Here is a 25,494-nt window from a genome sequence, read left to right as displayed (position 1 = left end):
CTGCTACAAATGTTGTTGTGCTGTGCTTTATTTAATTAAATTTTTTTTAAAAAACTTTCCTGGACTACATAAAAATCATGGGAACAGGCCAAGTAATATAATGGGTAATAGAAATATGGGGGCTTTCCCCCGGAAAGGATAATCCTTCAAAAACAGAACTGGAGATGCTAAAACCTTTTGGGGGGGGGGGGGTTGTTTGTTTGTTTGCAGTTGTCATTCTGATTTAAAGGGTCTGTGTAATTCACAGAGTGAGTTTCTTTTGTCAATGGTGAATGGATGTAATTGGGCAATATATAATTAATAGGCATGTAATAAATACAATCGATGTGCATAATTAGTTGTTTATGTTAGTCAACTCAACATTTATATGCAATTCGAATAATTCCTTTCTTACATTTTTTTGATGACGAGTGTACCAAATGTCTGTCAGTCTTCAAAATGTAGTACTTATCTTGGTGTGCCAATTTGCAGTTTAGTTCCATAAACATTTACAGTTTACAGATTTCTTTGCCACGTTCTCAGCAACTAGCCATTTAATATGTATTGAGGCCCAAGATATGTGATAGGTAAAGAACCATTCACGTATTTTGATTTGTGGGGTACATTTTCCAGTATTCCCTCAGTACTATAAATCCATTTTTAAGATGGGTTGTGCAACTAAGAGGTTGTCTGTGTGCCTTCATGCAAGTCTGATAGGTACATACAGATTTCTGCATTTTTACTTATCTCCTTTTAGTGAGATTTGAGGCCTATAACACTTCCATGATAGAAGCTAGTCCTAGGAGTTCCTTGTTGCATTGGTGTCATGTTCTTGCAGAATATTTCCAAACTCTTGCGGAGTTCATATGCCCTTCATTTCCTTGGAATACGTAACATATACAGTGGTTGAATGGCAGCACCATCTTTGTTAACTAGTGTTTCCAAATTTAATTTAAAAGATGTCATGGCTTGTTTGTCCATATATTCTGATGTACTCAAGTCATTTTTGGGGCGTTTTTAATCGGAGTAACAAGATCTACATTTCATTGTTTTGCACAGCATTACATAATCATGACTCATATGTGCTGTCTTTTAACATTCAGTTGCTTTGTGATGTTTTAAAATGACTTGATGTAGAAAATGGCAATAGTAAAATTTCACCATATAAATGCTTGAATTAATATCTTGCTGAAGATTTTGTCTTACACAGCATCCATCTCAGAGTATCTGTCTGTACTTTGCTGCACTTGACCTATTCCTGGCTCACTGACCTTAATTTTACCCTTAATGGAGGTTCAGAAGAGGGCAGACACTTCATTGTTTGTGCTGCTTGGAAACCTTCTTTGTTTTGTTTGTATTATGTGGTAAGTTTTACACATGATTTTCATAAATGTTTTCAGAGTGGTAGGGCCACACAATGTTGTAAAATTTTCTAAATATCGTGGTGCGAATTTTTTGTGCTAAACAAAAGTTTTTTTTTTCCTTCCCTCAAAATAAACTATACACAAATAGAACTTATCTACAAAGTCTGGTGGATAAGTTTGTGGTGTTGCCTTGAGTTGTGCAAGTTGTTAACAAATCACTTGCATTACCTCAGTGTTCACTCTATGCAGTCCAAAATATTTCCTTACTGCATATGATGGATGTCTTTTGGTGACCGTTTCTTGTTCACTTTCCTCCTCCTTACTCATCTTTTCTCAGTTTCTCACAAACATGTTCACGGCATGGACAAAAATTTGTATGATTGGCTCGGAAAATACATGCAGAGCTCATCTAGAAGCAGGGACAAACTTCAAACAATCAAAATTGCAAAGTGGAATTTTTCCTTTCATACAATTCACAGCTAAAATCAAAACAATCATTAAAATTGCAAATTTTCTGGAATTCACAGCTAAAATTAAAACATTCAGTGAGAATAAAAATTGTGAAATTTTCCTGGCAAATTGTATTGAGATCAGTAGGGGCGTAACATTACACAAAATTCATGGTTTGGTACGAACCACGGTTCGGTACAATTTTGGTACAGCAGGGAAAATATTTATTTTGAAATTTATTAAGTATGCAGACACAAAGACAATTAAGAACAGTTGTAAACCAAAGGCAGTGCTCCTGGCGGCATGTCTATAACAAAACCGAACAGATGCTTATTTGCGTATTGTAAACATAAATATGTAAAATAATCAAAAATATCATAAGTCACGATGAAGTAAATCCTACCTAGATCTCATGTTCTCTGCTAACGAATATGATCACTTATCTGTAGCGCTAAACACCTCTGGCCATAGTTTAATTTTTTTAGCCCTGTCTGAATTTCCTGGCAAAACTGCTTTCGATGCCACAGGGAGAGTAACTTGCAGAAACAGTTTCTGCCTTGCTCTGGTCATACAAACTCAGACGATTGTCTCAAATGAGTTAGCACTTTGGACGCGTTTCCAGCATCATAGCCGACAAACAATCCTGGTCTTATTAGCTACTCTCTACCGGTGTTGGTGTATTTTATTGGAAAATCTAAATGTTCCCAAACCACCAATTATGATTTACTCTTACCAGCCTTGGCCATAGCCACAGTTAGCATAATGTTTTCCATGTTGAACATCTACTTTTGAATTTAGGTTCTGCCCATATCAATAAATGTATTAATTCTTTTCATTGTGCAAACCAAACCGAAATTGATGTACTGAATGGTACACGATGAATGTGTGTACTGTTACGGCCCTAGCGATCAGTGAATTGTATTGGTAAGATTTCATAATGCCACATAATAGCGTAATAAGCCTAATTTCAACCAAGCAGACTGTTGCGGTCCTTGCAATGTGATAATTGCTTGTGCATAACGTGCATTGTTGATATTAACATTGCCCATCATGCAGGCCTAGTAAGTGGCTCCTTACTGTACATCAGATTTGCTTAATTGACAGAATGTCATCAGAACTGCAGATTTTGCAGTTGTGGGTTGTTCAGGGCCAGGTCTGAAATTCTGTTTTTAATGGCTACAGGAAAATACTGCCTCACTAAATGTTTGTTTTGGAATAAAGTATAACACTTATACAAACACATGAAACATTTTCTGGCTTAAATCAGCTATTATGATTTTTTTTTTCTGTCGGATCAGTTTCAGAAACTCTACAGTTTGACATCAGTTGTATAATAAGAAGTCCTCTAGGGGACCTTATGTTTTTAGGCTTTTAAATGTATTAAGAATGCTCAAATTGTCATCTTATACTGTAGCACATTATCATCATCACAACAATAATGAACTTTTTAAATAGTGGAGTGGGTGATGAGTTTTTAAATCCCTTTTCCATTTATTTGATCTATAGTAGATGATCTGGATGAGGAATTAATTTTTGTAATAATTGTACATGACGATGAGTACCACCTTTCACTTTAGTGATTTACGATTGATTAGTCATTAAACGTTTTACTTGAATCAGCAAGCTGCTCAAAATTGAGTTGAATTCTACTGAAGTTGTTTTTATTAGGTTGAATGTTATTTTGTTTGTATGCAAGTATGCAATATTCGGCATCATAAATGAACGAATATTTTGTAAATGTGCTTCGGGTATGATTTGGATGCAGTTTGTACACTTTAAGAATATGTGAAAAGGAATTGTATTAGTTTATCATGTTATACAATTTTTTTTCACACGTACATTTCTCCCTGACACAGAAAATGTCGTCACAAGGTATGCTTTCCAAAATATAGCCACACACATGTGCGCACACAAAAACACATTATAAATGGATGTGTGTGTGTGTGTATACATACATACATGCATAAAAATCTGTTTAGAAACAGCTGACACACCTCCTAAAAGTATTGAATAACTAAAGCAGCAGCCAGTCTTAGCCTTCAATCATATGACAGTTGTGTGCTTTATATCCTTCAAAATCAGTTTTTTCTGGTGGGGTATTCTTTTGCCATTGTGTTATATGATCAGTTTGTTTCTGTGGCTCATTTAACGTTTAGATATTTAATGAAGCCTAGTATTACTTTGCCTTCAAATCTGGCATGATGTTCAACCTTTGACATCTTTTGGTACTTGAAGGTTTATATGTATCCACTTAAGTGTATGCTACCATTCGTTCCAGTGAGGAATTTAGTTTTATTTTTTTGTGATGGCAAGTTTTGTTACATGGTTAGGAATGAAAGATGTATTGATTTTTTTTTTTAAATCCAAGTTTGTGATTTGTATTGGAGGTTTTACGTTGGCTTTCTTGTTGAACTGCATATTATGTAAACTTTCGAAAGTTTAAAAGTTAAGTTCAAGTGTTGCATAAGTTTTGGTAAGTTGATTTGCCTCGTATACATTCATTTTTTTTTTACTTGTGGGGGAAAGTTACATTCTTAAGGTAACTTCATCAGCCGTGTGCTAGCTTTATTCTGTACCATAAACTGTAAATATTGTCTCGCAGCGTTGAGAGGAGTAGTGATTAGCCAAATATGATGGATTTTATGAGAATACTTGCCCTCAATCTGTAGACATGTAACTTTGAGGAGTAACGCAGTGCTGTCCTTGTGGAAACTACTGGTTTGATGTGTAGTTAAGAAGTTGTATAGCTTAACACGTATATTACACACAAAGAAATATGCAGCATTTCTTTGTATATAATGTGCAACAAATTTTGGAAATGTTTTTTTAATATGAATTTTATTTAAGGAGTGTTTTCCAGTGCCTCTTACAATTCAGTTCAGTTCTCCTCCTACACTTGCCTCATCATCAAACAAACCTAACAAGCAGGTTCTATTTCAAAGCCAGTAGTTACCAAGAGAGAGCTTGGGGAAGGCACTGAGTATGATGCTGGGGGGAAGGGCTGCAGGAGTCCTTGTGAGTGAAGGTGTCTACAAACAGATCGGAGTTGCCGCCTGAGTCGTGACCCTTCGCACCAGATCGCAGTGCTCCCTACTACCTTGGCTGCTTTGCTCAGTGCTTGCTGTGTGTCATAAAGTGAATCTGTGGTAGGAGCGTTGATGCTGATATTGATAAAACATCTACTATTGCTTGCACTCTTGATATGATATTTGCCTAATTTTTCCATGCATTTGCTGCAGTCCCATGAGATTATGCTTTTCTTTATGCTGTTTTGTTCTACTACTGGCTTCCTTTTAGTAGTGATCGCTTAGTGATTAAGTAAACTGCATGAACAGTAAATTACTCTATGGTTGTCTTTAAAGGTTATGATTAAACCAATAACAGCTTTGACAAATGAGGGACGAGGGTCATAATTGTTCTTTCATCAGAAATGTAGAACACTGTAGATGAGGGTGAGCTCCTATGTTAAAGCGTATGACGTACATAATAAGTGTGAAATATCTCGCATATTATGGTCAAGTCAGCTTCAGTATTTGTCTAAGTACCTGCGACAAGTCCACGGCAGAAGATGGAAATGCTCAGCAAGACAGTTTTTTCCAAGTACATCAACGTCAGTCAAATTAAGTAACAGTGTTTATAAATGTTGTAGAGATGTACTCTAACATAGAATGTGTTGGTATTCCCCATAAGACTCTTTTCCACATGACCCTTGCCATAATCCTGTGCTTGAAAGACATCTTAGCAATAAGTATTGATGTTGTAAGGCTGGCCTTTAATCAGAAGTGTTTGCATTGTGCTTAATTCAGAAATGAGGATTTTTTTTCACCTTATTTCCATGTTTACTAACATTTTATTTTTTATTTAGAATGTATTTTTAAGTGGGGAAATATTCATATCTGAGGGCTCTTGAAATTTGTCACCATTAACAGTTGCTTGTCCTAGTGGAGTTTTTCTGAAATTAAAGTTACAGTTTTGGAACTGTTTACCAGGAGTTTTCTGCCTGCTACAATTTACAAAGTATTCAATTCATAATGTGTGGCTCTGGCATGTTTTGGATGCACGAAATATGTATATTTTGAAAGCTCTGCAGGAAATATGGCATTTATGAAGTTTATGTGGGAATTCCAGTAAATTCACGTGACACCTGGCTCTAGGTTTTGTAATAGATATGGAACATACATAAACCATTTTATAAAATCTTTACTTGTAAGCCCAGTAAATGTGTTTTTGTGTATAGCATAAACCTTAATGTCTGCTGTCACTGGTCTTTCAAATCGTTTGGGCAGTATTTTTGTGTTTTTTAAGTAGATGGCATACTGGCCCAAACGAACCTCTACATAACAGTAGAGCCTGTAAAGATTGTAAATAGAGCAACAAGACTGGTCATTGTGTCAAGACCTGTGTGATTTAAAAACCGTAAATATTATTAGAAATGTTATCTCAGAAAAATATATGGTTTTATTGTATTGTTATGCTATAAAAGCATACTTTGATGGGCATATCCTTTTTCTGAATGTTGTCTACCATCATGCATAGTCTGTTATAGGGCTAAAACTGACAATTAATGATTGTCGGCTACTTTTTTATTACTGTCTATTGATTTATTTTTCTGTTTTAATGAGACAAGTAACAAACAAATTTAAGTAATGACACAAATGTTAATCTGCGTCACCCTCACGTTTTTAAAGTGACTTAACACAAAAAAACAAGTACACTTTTTGTGTGGATATTTTAGGTCCTGCCTTTGTTTAGCTTTAGCAAAAAGTGGTTTCTTCTTTAATTCCACAGAAGGACAATAAAAGAAATATTGCCCCCTTCACTTCCTGTAGTGTGCTGCATTCTGTTGGAACAAACTAAATATGTAGTTTGTGAACATGAGACCTTTTTCAGTTCAAACATCAGCTGTAAAAATCTAAGTTGACGGTTTTTTTAATAATCAACATTATCGACTTTATGGAGCAGTCTTTGCCACCCTACTCTGTTACTGCTGTTCCGTTTTTACATTTCTTCATCCAGCCTTAGAAAGCCACATTTGAACAGGTCCCGAATTCTATAATTTATGTTAATTACCAGGCCCATTTCATTTCTGATACAGGCCCATACTTTAGATGTTAGGTTATTAAATGCTGGACAGTGATTAAAATGTGCTGTTGACCCAGGGTCAATAAGAGGCTAATGAACATCCCCTATTCAAGGGAGGTACAGAACATGACCCTTAAATACAATGCTAAAGTGTCATTCAAGGTGAAGATTGGCTGTACAGACAACCTCAGAAGGCACACCTTAGCCCTGGAGTGTCAGCCTCCCTCCATTTTAACCCATTCCCCAGGGTTAATTGGTCTCATTAGTGGTTAATTCCCTATGCTATTTGTACTGATGTGGTTGTCTCCAGATACGTCATTGAAGTGGGTATTTCCTGGCTGCACAATCTGCGTTGATTTTGAAAGTGCTAAATTATTTTAAAATTTTGAACCTTTAACAAAATGTTGAAATCAGTAAAGCAATTAAAGAACACAGGACGTTTGAGAACCTACCTAACCTGTGAAATTGGTATGGATGTAAGGAACGAAAGGGTTCTTTTAGTGACCCTGAATGACCCCATCTTTGTCTATAGGTATGATTGTTTTTTTCTGGTTAGTCTAGACCATGGGTAATATTTTCAGTGTAACTGAAATGTTTTATATTTACAGATATTTACTTATTCCTAGTAAAACAAAATTGGTTGTTTTGTGATTGTTCCAGTTAAGTTCCATTGTAATGTATGAATAAACATCTAATGTCTTTTTTTTGTTCTGGGTCCTTTGTCTTGATACTGATGGATCTGTCAAGTTGCTATATATATTTTTTTAACGTCTTTATTAAACTTTAATATTCTTATTTTTCAGATCCACACCAATGATTGTGCTCGAAATAGAAGAACTAGAGCATCCAACAGTGAGAATCTCTGTTGTAAAAGAAGGGGTATTTTCACCCGGAAACCACTTGCAAGTTGGCTTAGGTATGTTTTATATATTTCTGATGGTTCTTATAAGGCTTAAGATTGCAATGAGGAGCTGCCTTTGCTGTTTTGCTTATGTTGTATTTTTAACATGTGTCAATAAAATTTAAAAATACACACAAAATTGTAGCTGGACCGTAGAATGATACTGAATCATGTGGCAGGCACTCATTTCTGTATGTTTCTGTTAAACTTTTCTCCATCATATTTTAAAGTAGGAGTACTTAGGAGGGTTACTCCTAGCTGCATAACTGAGGATGCCCTTAGATAGCCTTTTAGAGAAAAGGCAGAATGTACCACTTTATCAAAACAAACTTCACCCAAATACTCAACAAACTTGTACTTATACTTTTTTTGATGAGTGTGCAACAAAACATTTTGATTTGCTGTTATTTAATTTGGACACATTTTATCCTTTCAAATGTAAAAAAAAAAAAAAAGAATACCAGTATTTTACATTTTTCTCTAGTTGTGAGTTGATTTAATCAGAAATCAACAACTGGGTAAAAGAAATTAAGTAGCTTTTGGATATGGAACATCATGTATAAAAGTGGTTCAACACAGGCAATAAGGAACCTGCCGATTGGTAACAACTGAAGGTGGCATAGATGTTTGCTTAGCATCAAGTTAATATGAGAGAATGATGAAAGTGCTGATTAAGTGTTGGAATATATGTCCGCCTTGATGTTTTACACCTCTGCCCCCATTGTGCTTTATGGCACCCTTTCATCTTCATATTGTGTAATTTATGACAGTCTTCCAAAGCCTCAACAAAAGTGTGTTATTTGTGGGAACTCTGACTAGTACACGAATTGTCCTAAGGATGAATTGGAACAGATTTGAATTAGCAGAACAAAATCTATATAGTGTAAAAAGGTTACAAAAACAGTAACATTATTCGATTTATTCATTTTAGTGGGTTGTGGTTTGCTGCTGGACTCTCCTCCCAGGATGATATGAAATTTAACAGGCAACGATGCATACAGGTTGGTGTCTCTTCCCCCTTACCTTTTTCTTTTTGAATAAAATGTTCTGGACAACTTCACCTTAGAAGTTTGAGCAAATACTTCTTTACTCCTTTGTCCGCATACCGGTTGAAAGAACTTTAAATCATTCATTATAATTATAGCTGCTAGTTTGGTCTTTGGGTACCTAACAAACGCTTAAGTCAAGATTACTGTGTATAATAGCCTTTACATGTTAGTCTACATTGCTGTTAAACAGCTTCCCATTAATGAAATGTCTTTTTTCCTGGGGAGGGGGGAGACCTTAATTTTTAGTTTATTTTGACTTATTTTTTTCTTTCTTATTCAACAAATATTTTATATAAGTTAATTATAGCTATTCAGTTTTTTTCTCAAAATGACTACCAAACTCTTGAGGTTACATTGGTTTTTGACTTGTCCACTTTGTTGTTTGACAGAAAGTTCTGTTGTTTTGAAGTTTATTGGTTTGCGTCAAGCATATGCGCATGCGTGCACCCACACATGTGGGCACGGCTCTTTGCAACATGTGAGACCAAGGAGAGCTGCGCATTGCTTGTCCGCATTGTGACTATGAATTGTATTCGTTATTAATGAAACGTTACCTGAAAATACATACTTGGCGTATTCCAATCTGATGGATCATTGACCCTGCTTTATGTATATGGTACATGTCACAAAACTAATTTCCTAATGTGGCCACATAATTGGCAGATGCATAGAATGTGGCATCTTTTGGAATTTTGTGCTTGAAACATTTTATGCTAGTATTCGTGTAAGTAGGCTCATTGATACAAAATCATAGGTCTAGGTTGTTAATGGAATAGCATCTTTCGTACAGTACACAATTCATAATTAGTCCAGTGGTATTCAGGGAATAATAGCTAGCTTGCTTTTAACATACACTGATGTCAGGGTTCAGCTATTTTAAGAAACATTTGGCTTTGTGGAACTTGAACTGTAATAACTGAAATATATTAAACTATAAACATTAATTTAGTTTGGTACGCTAATGTATAAAAGAATGCACTACAGCATACTAGTTGTGTCTGACAACTTGTTTAACTGCGTTGTATTATACTGTAATGATGGTGATGGTGGTGCTGTTTGATATTTAATGTAGCTTAAAAAATGGTGACCAACAAGTGTTGCTTTTAAAATTTTTAATTTTGAAATATTGATAAGTATACAATCAATGGCCAGCTGGATTATAAAGTCTCATCTATTTGTCAACGTTTGGAGATGGTAGTTTATGAATAGATCAGCAGTAAAACCATGCAAAGCAATTTTCATATGAAAAAAACGAAATATTTCACAAGAAAATGATTGGTAATTTGCTAGTTTATTTAAAAAGGAAACTCTTAAAATACTAAATTTTCATTTTAATCATATGCATTGTAAACTAGCTAACCTATAAAACTTTAAGGGTTTTTAAATGTACCTTCTCTGCAGTTATGGCCTAGCCTTGGTCATGTGACGAACCAGAAGTTCTCTGAAAAGGGAATTGTAGTCTGAGTTCTTTAAAGCAGGCTTAGTATTAGTAAATTGTATCTTGGTGTTGAAACAAGGCACCCATGTGTCAGTCTGTCTTTAGAAGTAAAAGAACAATGTGCCATAGGTACATGTGTATATATATTCCGTTAATACACAATACATTGTTATCTATAAAAACTCTGATGCAAACGTAATACAGTGAAACATCTTTTGTGTTTAGGGGAACATAAAAATGGGGGGAGGTCTAGTGGTTGAATTTATTCTGATTTCAAATCTCAAGAGTGGCCATGTGTGCTCAGCATTTAAAGTGACTGTACAACCTACAGAGTCTGCTGTGTTTGTAATCTGGAATTTAAAGATAAGTCAGGAAGCTCTCTACTTCTGTTTTAAGGCTCAGCACTAGGTTGGTTCACAGTTAGCACTGGACTTCTGCTACTTTTCTAAATGTTTTTGGATTACACCTGCCTGTCAGAGAAAAAAAATTTGGAATGCCAGTTTACAGTAAAAGCAATTGTAAATTTGCTGTCTCAGCCCTGTTGGATTTCCCAACAGCATACACATGCTGTCTAGTAGAATCAACCAAGCAAGCTTTAAATTGTGCATTAATGTCTTTTGCTGAGATTGTATTAAGTGTGAGTCACAAGAAACATTATAAAAATCCAGTGGTACAGAAAAAGTATGTACTTCGATTTGCCAAAATTTCTGACTTGAAGTATCTATCATCTTTTTTCAGTCTATCAGGTAATGCAAATTATAACAATTAAAAAAACAGGGATAAATAAATCTATACAAATGAAGTCTACTGTCCAATATACAGTATAATAACACTAATTCCTCCTAATTCAGATTAGATTTTGTTCCCTGTGTAAAGAAAATATTTATAATAATTCTATTTAGAAAACTTTTAAATCTATTTTAAATGTATGCTTCTATAATGACACCCATTTCCTAGGAAGAAAAATGACCAGTTTTCAATGGCAAAACAAAATTAATATACAGATATACAATCATCAGTAAACAATTTTAAGACATTTCTGAACTATGTATCAAAGTGTACCAAAATATAGGTCATTCTTCTTTCATTGCTGTAGCAATGTATTTTCCCCCCTTTTCCCTACCTCCTTTTGGGTCAGTTAAGTTTCATTCCTAGACAGACTAAATCCAGGTTCTGAACTGTTACGTTAATTTGCTTCCAGTGACTAAAGGGTTAAAAGTAGCTTGGAAATGTGACAAAGTGCAATTTCATTTCTTGTTTATTACTTGTTTTCCTATTGGACAATAGATGGCAGCTCTGCCCTGGCAACAAAAGTAGGCTATTTGCATTCTGTGTTCTGATTGGCTTGCGCTTTCATAGTCTCTCCCAATCACATAGTATCTTCCTGGTGGTAGGCTATGCTAATTAGGTGCTGTTGCTGGGGTTCAGAAGGGTGGTTACTCTGTGATTCTGCTGCATTGTGTTGCCTGGTGAGAGACGTTGATAAATGAGTACTTAATGATCTGCAGAATTCCCACTCACTGCAGACAGGCTGAGATTTCAAAATAGAACTGAGAGATTCGATTACTGAGCTAAAGGCTCGCCTTTTACTGTTCATCTGAATCAAGTGAAGTAAAAGAAGCAAATTAACTAGATTTCACCGATTTTCCTCCCTAAGGTTATTTTCAGTGTGGTTTGAACTAATAGACACTTGCATTCTTCTGATGCTGTCTTTTAAAATCCATTTTGGGATTAACTATAAAAGTAGCAAGTGAAACATAATTTTTACTTTCTGAACAAATATTTTCTGCATTTTCTCCCTTCTGTATAAGTAGGTGGTCTGTTCAAAGACCGATATGGACTAACACTTACTTTCACAATTATGTCGTATCAGATGGATGGACTCTCACTTGTTTTATGTTTTATATTTGCCTAGCCATCATAATAAATATTTTGACAATCAGCAAACATACTGGAGCTGTGGTCAGTGTTTTGTTGTTTTTATTTGTAGTTGAAACTGGTGAATATTCATATTATTCACTATGATAGGTAGTTTTTTGGACATTTGCCTTGTCCTTATATATCCAGTAAAATGTATTACATATTTTTAAAATGTATGAAATTGTGACAAACAGTAGAAATATACCTTCAAAAAATGAGATGTTCTTTAATAATAATATAGTTCTTTAACATTGTATAAAGTTTTTTGGTAATACATTTTTTGAAGAATTAATTGAGTAAATGTTTTGTAATGAGTATAGTGTAAAACACAATGTTTACATTTAAAATCCTTGTGTGAACCAGATATAATTTCAGACGGAGTGGCAAAGAGTTCATTGTCATTTTTCTTTTAAACAATATTTTTACTGTTTATCAATTCACCAAGAAACATGCGACCATATGCAGTTAAATGGAGAGTCAGTTTTACTGTTATTTTATTTTGTAAAACTTGCTTCCGTTTAGTGGTTCAGGCATATCTTTGGTCTGTTCAGTTAAATTCCATGAATCATTTATTGTAATACATTTTGATTTTCATTTGAAAGACTCAGTTTCTCACCTTTTGGACTGACATAGTGGTGCCTATCCAAGCTTTTATTTCAACTATTTGCATATTAATTAGTGAACAACTAATAGGTAATGTTGCCAATGGTATAATGGGCAAGATTAAAGTTAAACTTTACATGTCCTACCTGTCCATTGAAGACATTTTCTTACCTCTTAAGTATTTTAATACATTGCTTATTTTTTTCCTCCATTATTTATCCATTTAGTAAACTTTCTCTAGTCTTCTGTTCTTCTAAAACAATACACAGGAATTTTTCGCATAACTGCATTCTGCAAGTTTATAAGACATATACTTTTATAGCATTAAACATATAGTTTGTTTACAGTCTCAAAACAGTCAAGCAAATTGACTGTTTTGCTTTTTTTTTTTTTTTAGATTTCTGTAATTCTAAGGACCTGAAGTCTCAGAGCTTAAATTTCAGCATGGAACTGGGGCTTGGATGCACCCCGTGGAAACTCAAGTTATTTGGAGGGTGAACGTGGCTCGCAGAGACCGCGCCGGCCCGTCCCACTGCTCACGATACTCTCTGTCTTGTGTAGCGCGGCTCCTGCTTTCAGGATGAACTCTGCGCTGTGACGCAGCAGTTTCCCAGGCCTCTGTGCAGGGAGGGAGGCTCAGGGAGGGGGTTTAGCCTTTTGTTTGGTCTCAGAGCATGAGAGATGTGCTTGCAGCTGAGTCACAGGTAGAGCCACCCAGTGAGGTTCTAAGGGAAACTTCTCTGCTTTGTTTAATCAAAACTGGTGGCTGTGTGTCTGTGTAAAATACAGGGGAAAAAATACAAGAGATTAATTCGACTTTGTTTGGTTTGAACTGATATTGATGACATTTCAAGTCTGATTACAAGGGGATCTGGTGGCGCAAGGGTGATATGGGTCTTGTCCTTCTCATCCCTCTGCTTTTGACTGAAACTTGATCTGAGGGTATTGAGCTGGACTCCAACAAGTCGTGCCATTGGCCACATGAGATTGTGACATCCTCAGCATGGGCAGTTATTTGTGATCTGATGTCATCTCGCATGACTTCTGTCAAGTGCGCCAAACTGGTCCTGCCTGGCGTCCGATCGGCTTTAATTATCTTGGTTAGCGGTTCTTGAATGTTTAGCATGCCGGTACTTTCTGAATACGCTTCATTTAATTTCCGTTCATTGGAAGATCTCGACATGAGTAAGCATCCACCAACATACAATCCTGCAAAAACACGAAGCTTTAAGGAAAATTTTAATTTAGTGCCTCTGTATGGGAACTGGCTATTCCTTCATTGTTTTCTGTAAGGAAGAATCCTTTTTGGCATGAGAATAACTTTTCAACATTAACTGACTATATTGCCAATATTCTTATTGACAGATTCCTGTTTTGTGTTTTGTTTTTTTTCTGTTACTTAGATTATTACTTGTTTCTAGTGTAATGTGTCTCTTAAGTCTCTTGACACAAGATCAAAGGATCACTCATCATAGTTGACACATATAAATATTAATCCCAGTATTTGAGCTTACATTATGTGAGAGATCTGTGTAATACATGAAAGGAACACAAGGTGTTCGGAGGACCTGCTTTCTGTGGGTTCTAGCTTTCTTCTAGTCTCCTTCAGTAGACATATATACCTTTAGATACTTTAGAAAGAACTGTGAAAATATCTCTTTTTTCTTTTGCTCCTACAGAATCACAAACATTGCCTGAAGTGAAATATACACCAGGTTTGATATTGCAAACAATGAAATTTATCTTAAAAAATCTATGAGTTACCCCAGTGGCCTCCAAGAAACTTTCATGCAAGCTCAACGTTGTGCACTTTCCACCAGGCACTCTACATTAAGTCTTTACTTGAGTTGTAGAGACTGGGCGTGTTGGGTACATTTTCTTAAGCAAGATGCAAGTTTGACATTCTTCAGTACAACATGGTCATCGAAGTGGAAAATGATTTGCTCCTCCCTGCATACACTTCATGACTTCATTCACTGCTAATCTGTGTCTTCAATTCAAACTTGTATATCTTTCCAACCAAGGGTTATGAAGAGTTTTTCTTCCTCTGTGACGTATCTGTTCTTGTGTCAGTTGATATCAGTTTTTTTTTTTTTCCTCAGTAATGGACTTTTATCTTACTTGTGTAACTAGAATGGTTGTGTTATATATGTTTGGTGGGTATTTAAGACATTTCTGCGTCCCGTTTTTTTTCGGGTGTCACTGTGGGTGCTCAGGGAGCTCACGTGACCTTTCTCCCCCTCCCCTACCATTGCAGGAGGAGAGACTTCAGCATGCAAACCCTCATCTGTTCGGCTTGCTCCTTCGTTTTCTTTCCATGCTGCTGGGATTCAGATGGCTGCTCAGATGCCCCACTCGCACCAGCAGTACAGCGACCGTCACCAGCAGAGTACGGACCCGTCTGTCACTGTGCTGCCGTACAGTGAGCAGGCCCAGCAGCCCGTCGTCAGCCAGGTGTGCTGTGCTACACCCACCCCTCTTCCCCTCACACATGTCGCTCTATATAGGCCATGCCTCCAGGTGACACCTCACACTTTCTGTTGAGGGTCTGTCCTTATTGTGTATGAACACTGCACCAAACGTAGGTCCCCTCAATATGGCCTTACATTCAACCCAGTCCTCCAGATGATCTTAGCCTGTACCAGACATCAGTGTCTCAACACCAGTAGCGTTAAATGACAAATATGCCAGATCTTTGATGGACACCAGGGCATTTTTAATGTTGGGAATTGAATTGATCCTTGGTTTGCGTAAATTAGCCCTGGAATTGAGAGGCAGGATTGCAGAAATCCAGAGTTTCCAAGGGGTAGCAGACGTGAGAGCTGTGTACAGTGATGAGGCACCGTCGAGCCTCATTCTCCGTGTCCATTGAAGGTGACCCCTGATGTTGTCATGTTACAGAGGCGCATGCCCCAGTGCTTTCGTGACTCCGCCTCGGCTCCCCTGAGAAAGCTCTCTATTGACCTGATCAAAACCTACAAACACATCAATGAGGTAAGGTGCCACTTCTGCCTGATAGGTGCCTGCAAGTTAGTCGCATGGTTTGGTCATGGGGTTTCGAGTTTATACAGGGCTATAGCAGTGGGAAGCTTGCATGGATACACAGAACTGAAATGCCCAAATTTCTTATAGGTAGGGCTATTTGGAAGAGAATACATTGTAAGTTTATAAGGAACTTAATCAAAAAGTATGTTTGTTGTACAAGCAGTTTATAATCATTAGTAATCAGGAATGCAATCTTATCTTTTTTCCTTCCAATCTATGCTGCCATGGTGTAATGTGCAGAGATCACAACATTCCTATGTCCCTCAACCTCAAACTGTCCATCAGTGTCCCTTCTGGTCAGCTGTAGCTATAATCAGTTTTCTCGTGTTTACTGACTAAAAGATCAATGCTTATTTTCTGTTCTCCAAACACCCCCACGGGATTTAATCGTATGCGGCATTTAAGAATCAGTTGGTTCGACGGGTCAGTGAAGTTTCCATTGTTTGCTCTGTTTGTCAACTTGCATACCTTTGGTGCTCTGCAGTCTGTGGGTCCATAGGTCACCTGCCCTCCATGTTTGTTTGTCTTTAATGGCCGAAGTTAAGAGACAAGTTTTTACCAGATACTCTCTGATTGTTTTGGTGTTTGCCAGCCAGTCACAGGATGACTGGGGAAATAAGTTTGCCAAAGTCTGGCTATTTTTACTCATAAACATTGTAAAGTGCCAAATCCAGGAAGGCAGCAAACGGTCAGGGACGTGGCCCCCTGTTAAAGCTCCAGATGCACACATACCCTTCAAAGTGACTCTGGCCCTTGTCCTTGTTGTCCAGGTATACTATGCAAAAAAGAAGCGTCGTCATCAACAAGGCCAGGGTGATGACTCCAGTCACAAGAAGGAGAGGAAGGTTTACAACGATGGCTATGATGACGACAACTACGACTACATTGTGAAGAATGGCGAGAAGTGGATGGATCGCTATGAGATCGATTCTTTAATAGGCAAAGGGTCATTCGGGCAGGTGAGACGGAATGTCAACCATTTGTGCTTCTTGAGATTTATTGTTGTTAAAAATATATATTGTATCTAAGAAGCCATCTGGATTTCTGCTGTAATGTCCCAAATATATTTTTAAATAATAACTTATAATACCTGCAGTTTGCTACCTTCAAAACCCGTGAATTAATTTTGAGCTGAAAGTTTACGGAGGAGTCCTTTCTTCCTCAGTGCAGACCGCTTCTCTCCATCTGCAGCAGCCTTGTTATGACTGTAGTGTCATTCTTGTTGGGCAGGTTGTAAAAGCGTATGACCGCGTGGAGCAGGAGTGGGTGGCAATTAAGATCATCAAGAACAAGAAGGCTTTTCTAAATCAAGCCCAGATTGAAGTGCGGCTCCTGGAGCTCATGAACAAACATGACACGGAGATGAAGTATTACATAGGTGAACAATCCCCCCCCCCCCCCCCCCCCCCCCCATCGCTTTCTCTCTCAAATTCCAGTCTTGTGTGTTGAAGGGGACTTTTTTTTTTTGTAAATAACTACTTCTGCAACCTGATGTTTGTTTATTAGATGACACTCATTTATACCGCTGGGAGTTTACAAATTAAGGAAATTAAGGTTAAGTGGTTCTCCCAGTGGTTCAACAGCCAGGCCTCTTCTGGGACTTGAACTTTGAAGTCTATCCTTAATTACAATTACCTGCTGCCCCATACTTTGCTGCTAATCCCCAATGGTTCGTCTATGTTAACTTCTTTATTGTGTGTGGGTTTTTTTTTTTCTTCCTCCCCACCCCCACTTTTAATTTTAGTTCACCTGAAACGTCACTTCATGTTCCGGAACCATCTCTGCCTAGTGTTCGAAATGCTGTCATACAACCTGTATGACCTGCTGCGGAACACCAACTTCCGGGGCGTCTCGCTGAACCTGACGCGCAAGTTCGCCCAGCAGATGTGCACGGCGCTGCTCTTCCTCGCCACGCCCGAGCTCAGCATCATCCACTGTGACCTAAAGCCCGAGAACATCCTCTTGTGTAACCCCAAGAGAAGCGCCATCAAAATAGTGGACTTTGGGAGTTCGTGCCAACTGGGGCAAAGGGTGAGTCTGCCCACATGGTCGCGTCCTGCAGCGTGTTTAAGCTGCCTCCAGGGGGCTCTGTGCCGGGACATGTGCAGGCTGCGTCGTGACTTGCTGCATTATCTCCTCAGATATACCAGTACATCCAGAGTCGATTCTACCGCTCCCCCGAAGTGCTGCTGGGAATGCCTTATGACCTGGCCATTGACATGTGGTCCCTGGGCTGTATTTTGGTTGAAATGCACACTGGAGAGCCTCTCTTCAGTGGGGCAAATGAGGTAACTCGCCTTCACATTTTGTTTTATGTAAGAATAAACATTGTTTACTGTAATATCGGTGGCCTACTTAAGCAGTTCCGATATTAACGTCCTTGCTTGTATTGTCAAATCTCCCATTTTGCAATTTTATTATAGACGTCAAAAGGCAACTTATATTACCTTTATCATAATCATAAGTGATAGGTGTTCTGACTTTGCTAAACATAATTCCACTGTGCAGTCAAGACAGGTCCAGCAGAGGGTGCTGTTGTGCTAGAAAATGCTGAGGCATGGGGGATTACCACGATCAATTTTATCAGACAGCCGTGCAGGCCTTACTTACCATGTTGACTGATTTATTTGCAGGTAGATCAGATGAACAAAATAGTTGAAGTGCTTGGTATCCCTCCCAACCACATACTGGACCAGGCTCCCAAAGCAAGGAAGTTCTTTGAGAAGATGTCTGACAGCACATGGAGTGTAAAGAAGACCAAAGATGGCAAAAGGGTGTGTGAAATCAAGCCTCCTGTCGGCGTGATCTCTAATCATGTGTTCTGGGTAGTTCGTTTGAGGTCCTCTTGAGTACCACCTGGCAGCTTGTATGTCCTGATGCTGACACTCAGTGCCTGACCTTCTGTCCCTCAACAGTATAAGCCCCCGGGATCCCGCAAGCTCCACAGCATCCTCGGGGTTGAAGCCGGCGGCCCCGGAGGACGCCGGGCTGGGGAATCCGGACACGCTGTAGCCGACTACTTGAAGTTCAAGGACCTCATCTTACGAATGCTGGACTATGACCCCAAGAGCCGCATCCAGCCCTACTATGCCCTGCAGCACAGCTTCTTCAAGAAGACGGCGGACGAGGGGACGAACACGAGCAGTAGCGTGTCTACAAGCCCCGCGCTCGAGCAGTCACAGTCATCCGGAACCACGTCCAGCACGTCCTCGAGTTCAGGTATCCCCTGCACCTTCTTTGCAGTACCTTTCTCTCCCCTTCTTCCATAGCTCTCTCTGCTCATCTCATTTGCGACTGGCTTCTGTCTGCCTCCTTCAGGAGGCTCGTCTGGGACAAGCACCAGTGGCAGAGCAAGGTCCGACCCGACCCATCAGCACCGGCACAGTGGAGGACACTTCACTGCAGCTGTGCAGGCCATGGACTGCGACAACCTCTGCCCGCAGGTCAGCGCCGCCCGCAGCCCCCTGCTGGCTCCGCCGGCTCTCTCGGCTACTATGCAGTTTTAATAATGTGACTTTGACAGGACCGAAAAACATTGCTCCTTTTTCCTAGTCGGTGGTAAGTCATAAAAAGGCTCCTGGGGGCCCTTTCCTTGGAAAGCCCCTCCTCAGCCCTAAGCTGTCTGTCTCCTCGCCGCGTGTGCAGGTCAGGCCGCCGTACCCTCCAGCCCTGGGCTGGGCGGTCAGTGATGGAACCCAGCAAGTGGCAGTGGAGACCCACCCGGTACAGGAGACCACCTTCCACGTGCCTGCCCAACAGCCTAAAGCGCTGCACCCCAACAGCTCTCACCACCATCACCACCACCACCACCACCATCACCACCACGGACAGGGCCTGTCCACGCGCCCCCGCCCTCGCCTCTACAACTCCCCCACTAACAGCTCCTCTACACAGGATTCCATGGAGGTCGTCGTTCACAGCCACCTGTCCATGACCTCCCTGTCTTCCTCTGCATCCTCTTCCTCCACATCTTCCTCCTCCACTGGGAACCAGGGCAACCAGGCATACCAGAACCGCCCGGTTGCCTCCAATGTCTTGGACTTTGGCCAAAATGGCAGCATGAACATGGGATTGGGTGCCTTCTCGAATCCCCGCCAAGAGACTGGCATAGCAGGACATCCCACGTACCCTATCGCCACGAACACGGGGCCTGGTCACTATATAACGGAGGGTCACCTGGGAATGAGACAAGGCATCGACAGGGAGGAGTCCCCCATGGCAGGAGTCTGTGTTCAGCAGAGTTCTGTGGCTAGTTCGTGACTAAACTGAGAATGGTTTTTTTTCTGTGTGTATTTTTTAAGGTGGTGTTTTTCAAAAAAAAAGTGCATAGAGATCAAAAGCTGCTTAAATCAGAAGGGAGATTATCACTGAACCGCTACCACAGTGCAGAGCCCATATCTTAAGTTATCTTCTCCGCGTCCCGCCCCTCGTCTTGTTTAATTTTGGTTTTATCAGTCATACGCAAGTCACTAGAACTGCTAAATAGGTATTGCAAAAACATACGGAAATTTATTTATGTGTTGACATTCTGAATTTCTCATCTGCTGTTTTAGTTCTGAGTTTCCATGATGATTGGCTTCATGTGTTCATCATGCGTGACATTTTTTCGTGGAAGATATCTGTGGGTTGTAAGAATAGTCACACACATTGTTGCTGGTGGATATTGGTTTATAAAAAGAAAAATATATATTACACCCCTGCAGTTTAATCCCAAGCATTCAAACATTTTTTCCCTCTTAGCAGAATCATTTTGTAAATTTTTTTATTTTTTTTTCGTTCTCCTTTTTCTCTTAAGTTTTTATGTTGTGTGCAATTCTACAAAGGAGCTGTGTGCTTAGAGCCTGTAGCGTATGGCAAGGAGGAAGCCCTTGCGGTGTGATTCCATCTGTCAGCTTTGTGTTACTCTCTGCGAGGGGGCACAGTGCAGCCGAGGCGAGGCGGCGGGTGTCAGGCGGCGCATGGGCACCGGAGCCGCGCCCGCAGCCCTGAGGGACCCGGGGAGGCAGGCCAGCTGGGACCCTGTGGGGCTAAGCTGCGGAGATGCACTGGGGAGTGAGTGTGGCCCCGCCTTGGCGAGCCGGGCAGCGGCGGCGGTCTCTTGAGATTACCCTTTGGCCTTATGAGTTTTGGACTCTGAATGGAAAAAAAGAGAAGCTGGACGTTATCATTTAAATGAGAAAAAAATAGCTTTCCTGTATTTTTGAACTCTAGACAGCCCTTAATTCTTAACAAAAAAAGAAAAAAAATATGAAAAAAAGGTATTTGAGAATGGTGATTTATGAGGCCTTTCAGCTAAAAATTTATAACTTCAGAGACCCTATGGTTGCAGGGTCTTGTAAGTTCACACGCGTGTCCTAAATGTGACTTCCTAAAAATCCTGAAGGTCACAGAAGTAGTGTTGTGAGATGGATGGAATTTGCTACGACTGTGTCCCTTCCTGCTTTTACTTGCTCCCCCCCCGCCACCCCCCCTTTTTGTGTTTTATTTCTTCAGCATGTGGTTTCTCCAACAGCTTCTGCACAAATGTCTTCTGTTCATCTTGAAAATGAAAACATCCAGAATTTTATGTGACTGCTTTTTTGCCTCACAATTATGCTGTGAATTTTACAAGAATTTATTTTCCCTTTTGATAATTTATTGTACCAAAGCTGTTTTTTTATAGCACATAGATGTCTGTAACCAATAATGTAGCAGTTCTGCACTTTGACACAAGGTGTATCAAAACCTTTTTTAAATGTCAGTAAAAAAATGGCTGTATCTATTGCTTTAGCAAAACTGGAACTGTTGTTAAACTCAGTACATTTACTGTTAGATGTATCCTGGACAGAATTGGTTGTATCCTCCTTCCCCTCCTCCCTTCCTCCTCCCAGCACCCCCTTCCCACCCCACAAAAAAAAGACGACCTTTCATTGATAGAAATTTTGTTGATCTTGTCAGGCCTTGAGGGACAGTACATGCAGATTCTGGTTGCTACTCTGCAGGTTCCGGAGTACTGGATTGATGTGTGGTGTTTCAAATTTGGGGTCAAGATGCATTTGAGCAACAGAGCATTAGTTATAAAGAATTGCGGCATTAAGAGGTTACTCAAAGTGTGCGTTTCGAAATGGTACCCCTCTCTGAAACTTTGAATCAAATCTAACAGTCCAAGGCACTGTACACTATCCAACGAGATCGATGCTAGATTAGATTCGTGTCCTAAAACCAGGTGTTTGAAATCCACACCATTGACTGAAGCCTTGAACATGGTAAACAATTAGCTGATGTGGTGACAGTCGCATGTCTGCTGGAGCTCTGAGCTCTAGTATGTAAGATTAGTTTACTGGGGCAAAAGTGTTTCCAACAGGATCTGTCTGCGAGTCTAATGGAACAACATCAGTGAGGGACGGTGTCCACAAAATGCAGGCTTCAGGTGTTTACTTTTCACCTCCCCCCTCCCCGTTTTAATAGTTGAAATAGAATTTATGTACATATTTATATTTTTTTAAATAAAGGAAGTTTAGAACTCACTGCTTTTCCTAACGGTATTTTGATTACATTTAAGTCAATGTGGGAGTCTTCTGTGATTTTAGTAAATGGCTAACAGTGCTTCCAGGCCAAAGTAGTTGACAAACGCCAGTACAAAAGTGTAGGGTTTTACATTCAACAGGTAACCGTAGGTCTTCATACCTTAAGTATTTTAGACAGGGTATAACGTGTGGCTGTTTGTCTACGAACCTGGATGACAAGTGTGTTTGTTTTTATATATATATATATATATATATATATATATATATATATATGATTACACACACACATCATTTTTATATTGTATCTCAATATGATATAAAAATGACATCATGGGAAACTTTTTTTATTGTTGCGTTTTAATTGGCACGAGCTTCAGCGGTGGGTCCATTTGAAGTCCTGCTCTTAGGTGTGAGTGCGCACATCTGTCTCGCCAGTATAACCTATGCGTGGTCCACTTTGAAACATCCATACTCCTGAAACTTTTTCAACAATTCGGTGTAGTTACAAGGTCCGCTGCTCCTCTCATTTCATTCTTAGGAAAGTGACTTTTTTTTGTCCCTCTATACCAGACCCTTTCCCTCCCTTCCCCCATAACCCCTCCCCTCCCAGTCCAGTTTAGAGCGATTGGCTACACGGTTTGGTTACAGGACGTCTGACGTGCACTGTAAAGATGAACAGCATGGGAAAGTACCTGTGTCCACAGATTGTAAGATCTAGTCGACTTGCTGTGTATATGATAATGTTACAAAAAGAAAAAATGGACAAGCCCTTTGTATTATATTCAAGCGGTCTAATGTATGATATAAAAAAGACGTTCATTAACTTGTGCTGAGCCACCGCCTTCTTCTTGTGTTCCCGTTTTCGTCTTCACCCTACCTCATTTGTGACTGTAGATATTTTGAAACATAGGGACGGTGTATTTCCTTGGACCAGTGCAGGCACTACCTACCAAGTTTTAAAGTACGATATTGTTGGGTTATACTCCTTTATTTCTGAGGTGTTAACTTTTATTGGAAATTAAAGTTACTAATTCAGGCAATGCAAGCAATGTGTAACTACCTTAATGGTATGGTTGTGTGTGTGCAAAAAAAATATATATATATAATTTTAATGGTGGAAAGAGGAACGGAATACCTCAGGATTCGGTGCAGACGTCTTGAATTCTTTGAAAGTAAATTTAGGTTTCTAAAAATAGAATTTTTTGATCCCCAAATTTGAGAAGCCATAGTTTATCGGGGGGGGGAGAAAGATTTAATGCGTTCTGCTTACTCAGCAGTATCGCTCTGCTAGACTCGACCCCTGCCAGACTGGTTCGAATGCTGCATGGGTCACGTAATTCCTGTAAAGGTCTTTAAATGATCCTTGTTCGTAACCACATGCTGGTTGTTAAATATCTGCCACCGCTGACGTGCTTCATATCTTCACGCAGAAAGGCGGATGCTTGTTGCTGCTGTTATCACATTTATTTTTTATAACAACCAAAGCACCGTTTATAAATTCTCTTTCATGAAGTTTAAGGCACAGTCAAGAGTGACATTTAAAAAAAAAAATCTTTCAGCAATGCATAGTTTGGTTTCAGACGGGATAGTTGGAAAAAGAATGTACTATTGCAACACACAAGCCGAGATTGTGAGCTAAAATGAGCCCCCTGAAGTTCATTGCTCAAGTGTTGAGTTTTGTTCCTTAGTTATTTATTTGGCTCAAATAAAACTGATGAACATCATTACCGTGGAAACATAGACGTGACACTTGTGGTTCATTTTGTGTATATAGATTTATTTGGAATAATTGTTACCGGGTTACTAATTCTACATTTAAACGTACTAAAAATTGCAAATGCAAAGAATGGTACTCTAATAAGCCCACAGAAATTATGCTGTGAAAATGTCAGGGAAGCTGTCACGAAGGTGTACCACGTACGACATACACCTGGAAAAGTAACAGACGGTACTTACAAATATTTTCTATTTCGGTTTGCTGTTTACCTTCGTCTACCAGAGACGTGGTGTCGTCATAAATGCCTTTGCAAACTAAGCGCGTCTAGCAAGGAAAGAGTGAAATTCTACATGCATTTCCTGAATTCAAAGAAAACCAAGCGCGTCTTCGGTTTCAGAGTAAACATTTCAAAGTCAATGTAGTTACTCGTAAATAATGGGTAAATCTGTCAAAAGGCAATGCTCTAAATAGTAGCCTAATCTATGTGCTTGGGCTGGATCCAGGACTTTTACCATGGTTGTATAGATTTAAAAATTTAATTTTTGTTGCACCTGTAATGTTTGTGTTACATTTTACAATCTGTCAGTGTTATTTTATTATTATTTATAATAATAATGATAATGATGGCAACAGATTTTATTATTATTATCGTCTTTGTTTTGTTATTATTGTCGAGTCGTGCCAGTTTTCTTGCTAGAGAACACATGAATAACCGTCTTCATACTAGGAGACCCTACTAGGGCGTAATATGGTGTCCTTGACAATCCCTCCGAAGCACCCTTCGTGTCGCCGCTCTGTGGGTGTTTTGCAGCCTTTCTGCAGGACGCGCTTTATTGATCTCATTGGATTCATCCTGAGTTAAAATAGCATTAAACTGCAAACTGGACATATGTATAGTCCTTTTGGTTTACTTAGAAATGCGATGGGCGAAATGAAGTTACGAGCAAACCGAAACCCTTTTAGCGTCGTAGCTAAGTGAATTATTAAAATATCCTTGCTCTGCTGCTTCCATTTGCTTGTGTCTCTGTGCATTTGTTTTTTTGTCCCCTACAGTACTTTATTTTTTGCATTAAAGTATTTTGATATTGTTAGGCTGTAAATGTCATTGCAAGTATGAGTGCCGTGATCTTGGAGAGCGTATTTATTGTATTATAACTGGAGTATGTGGCAGTTGTATACGTAGAAGAATCAGTCTATCCAAATGCTCATCTTGGACAGGGTAATGGGGATTGAAAGCTATCCCAGGCAGCGCAGTCCATCCAGTGCTTACAGGAGCAGACCCAAATCTCTTTGGAATCTGAGGAGAAACCAGAGTAACCGGGGGAGACCCGTGTGAAATGCTAAACATGCCAACTCCGCATACAATGTGGGTGTAGGATTCAAACAAACCCCAGAGGTGTAATGCAACAGTGCTGCCTAATGATCAAACTGCTGAGAAAA

At 39.3% G+C, this 25,494-nt stretch overlaps 1 protein-coding gene across 2 annotated transcripts in view; it reads left to right on the top strand.

Moving 5' to 3' along the window:
* Positions 1 to 23,160, top strand: part of dyrk1aa (dual-specificity tyrosine-(Y)-phosphorylation regulated kinase 1A, a) — a 31,414-nt gene extending 8,254 nt beyond the window's left edge. For both annotated transcript variants that reach the window (XM_049017633.1, XM_049017634.1), the window contains 12 exons: positions 7,679 to 7,791; positions 8,708 to 8,777; positions 15,044 to 15,240; positions 15,688 to 15,780; positions 16,602 to 16,790; positions 17,062 to 17,209; positions 17,576 to 17,862; positions 17,973 to 18,119; positions 18,465 to 18,605; positions 18,747 to 19,050; positions 19,150 to 19,274; positions 19,477 to 23,160. In XM_049017633.1, coding sequence (XP_048873590.1) covers positions 8,768 to 8,777; positions 15,044 to 15,240; positions 15,688 to 15,780; positions 16,602 to 16,790; positions 17,062 to 17,209; positions 17,576 to 17,862; positions 17,973 to 18,119; positions 18,465 to 18,605; positions 18,747 to 19,050; positions 19,150 to 19,274; positions 19,477 to 20,091 — 2,256 coding nt within the window. In that variant the 5' untranslated portion in view covers positions 7,679 to 7,791; positions 8,708 to 8,767 and the 3' untranslated portion in view covers positions 20,092 to 23,160. The remainder of the gene's footprint in view (positions 1 to 7,678; positions 7,792 to 8,707; positions 8,778 to 15,043; positions 15,241 to 15,687; positions 15,781 to 16,601; positions 16,791 to 17,061; positions 17,210 to 17,575; positions 17,863 to 17,972; positions 18,120 to 18,464; positions 18,606 to 18,746; positions 19,051 to 19,149; positions 19,275 to 19,476) is intronic.
* Positions 23,161 to 25,494: the final 2,334 nt, after the last annotated feature.

Source organism: Brienomyrus brachyistius, chromosome 6 (assembly GCF_023856365.1).
Source record: "Brienomyrus brachyistius isolate T26 chromosome 6, BBRACH_0.4, whole genome shotgun sequence".
NCBI lineage: Eukaryota > Metazoa > Chordata > Actinopteri > Osteoglossiformes > Mormyridae > Brienomyrus > Brienomyrus brachyistius.
Note: the sequence above shows the minus strand (reverse complement) of the source record. Positions and strands in the feature narration are given on the sequence as shown.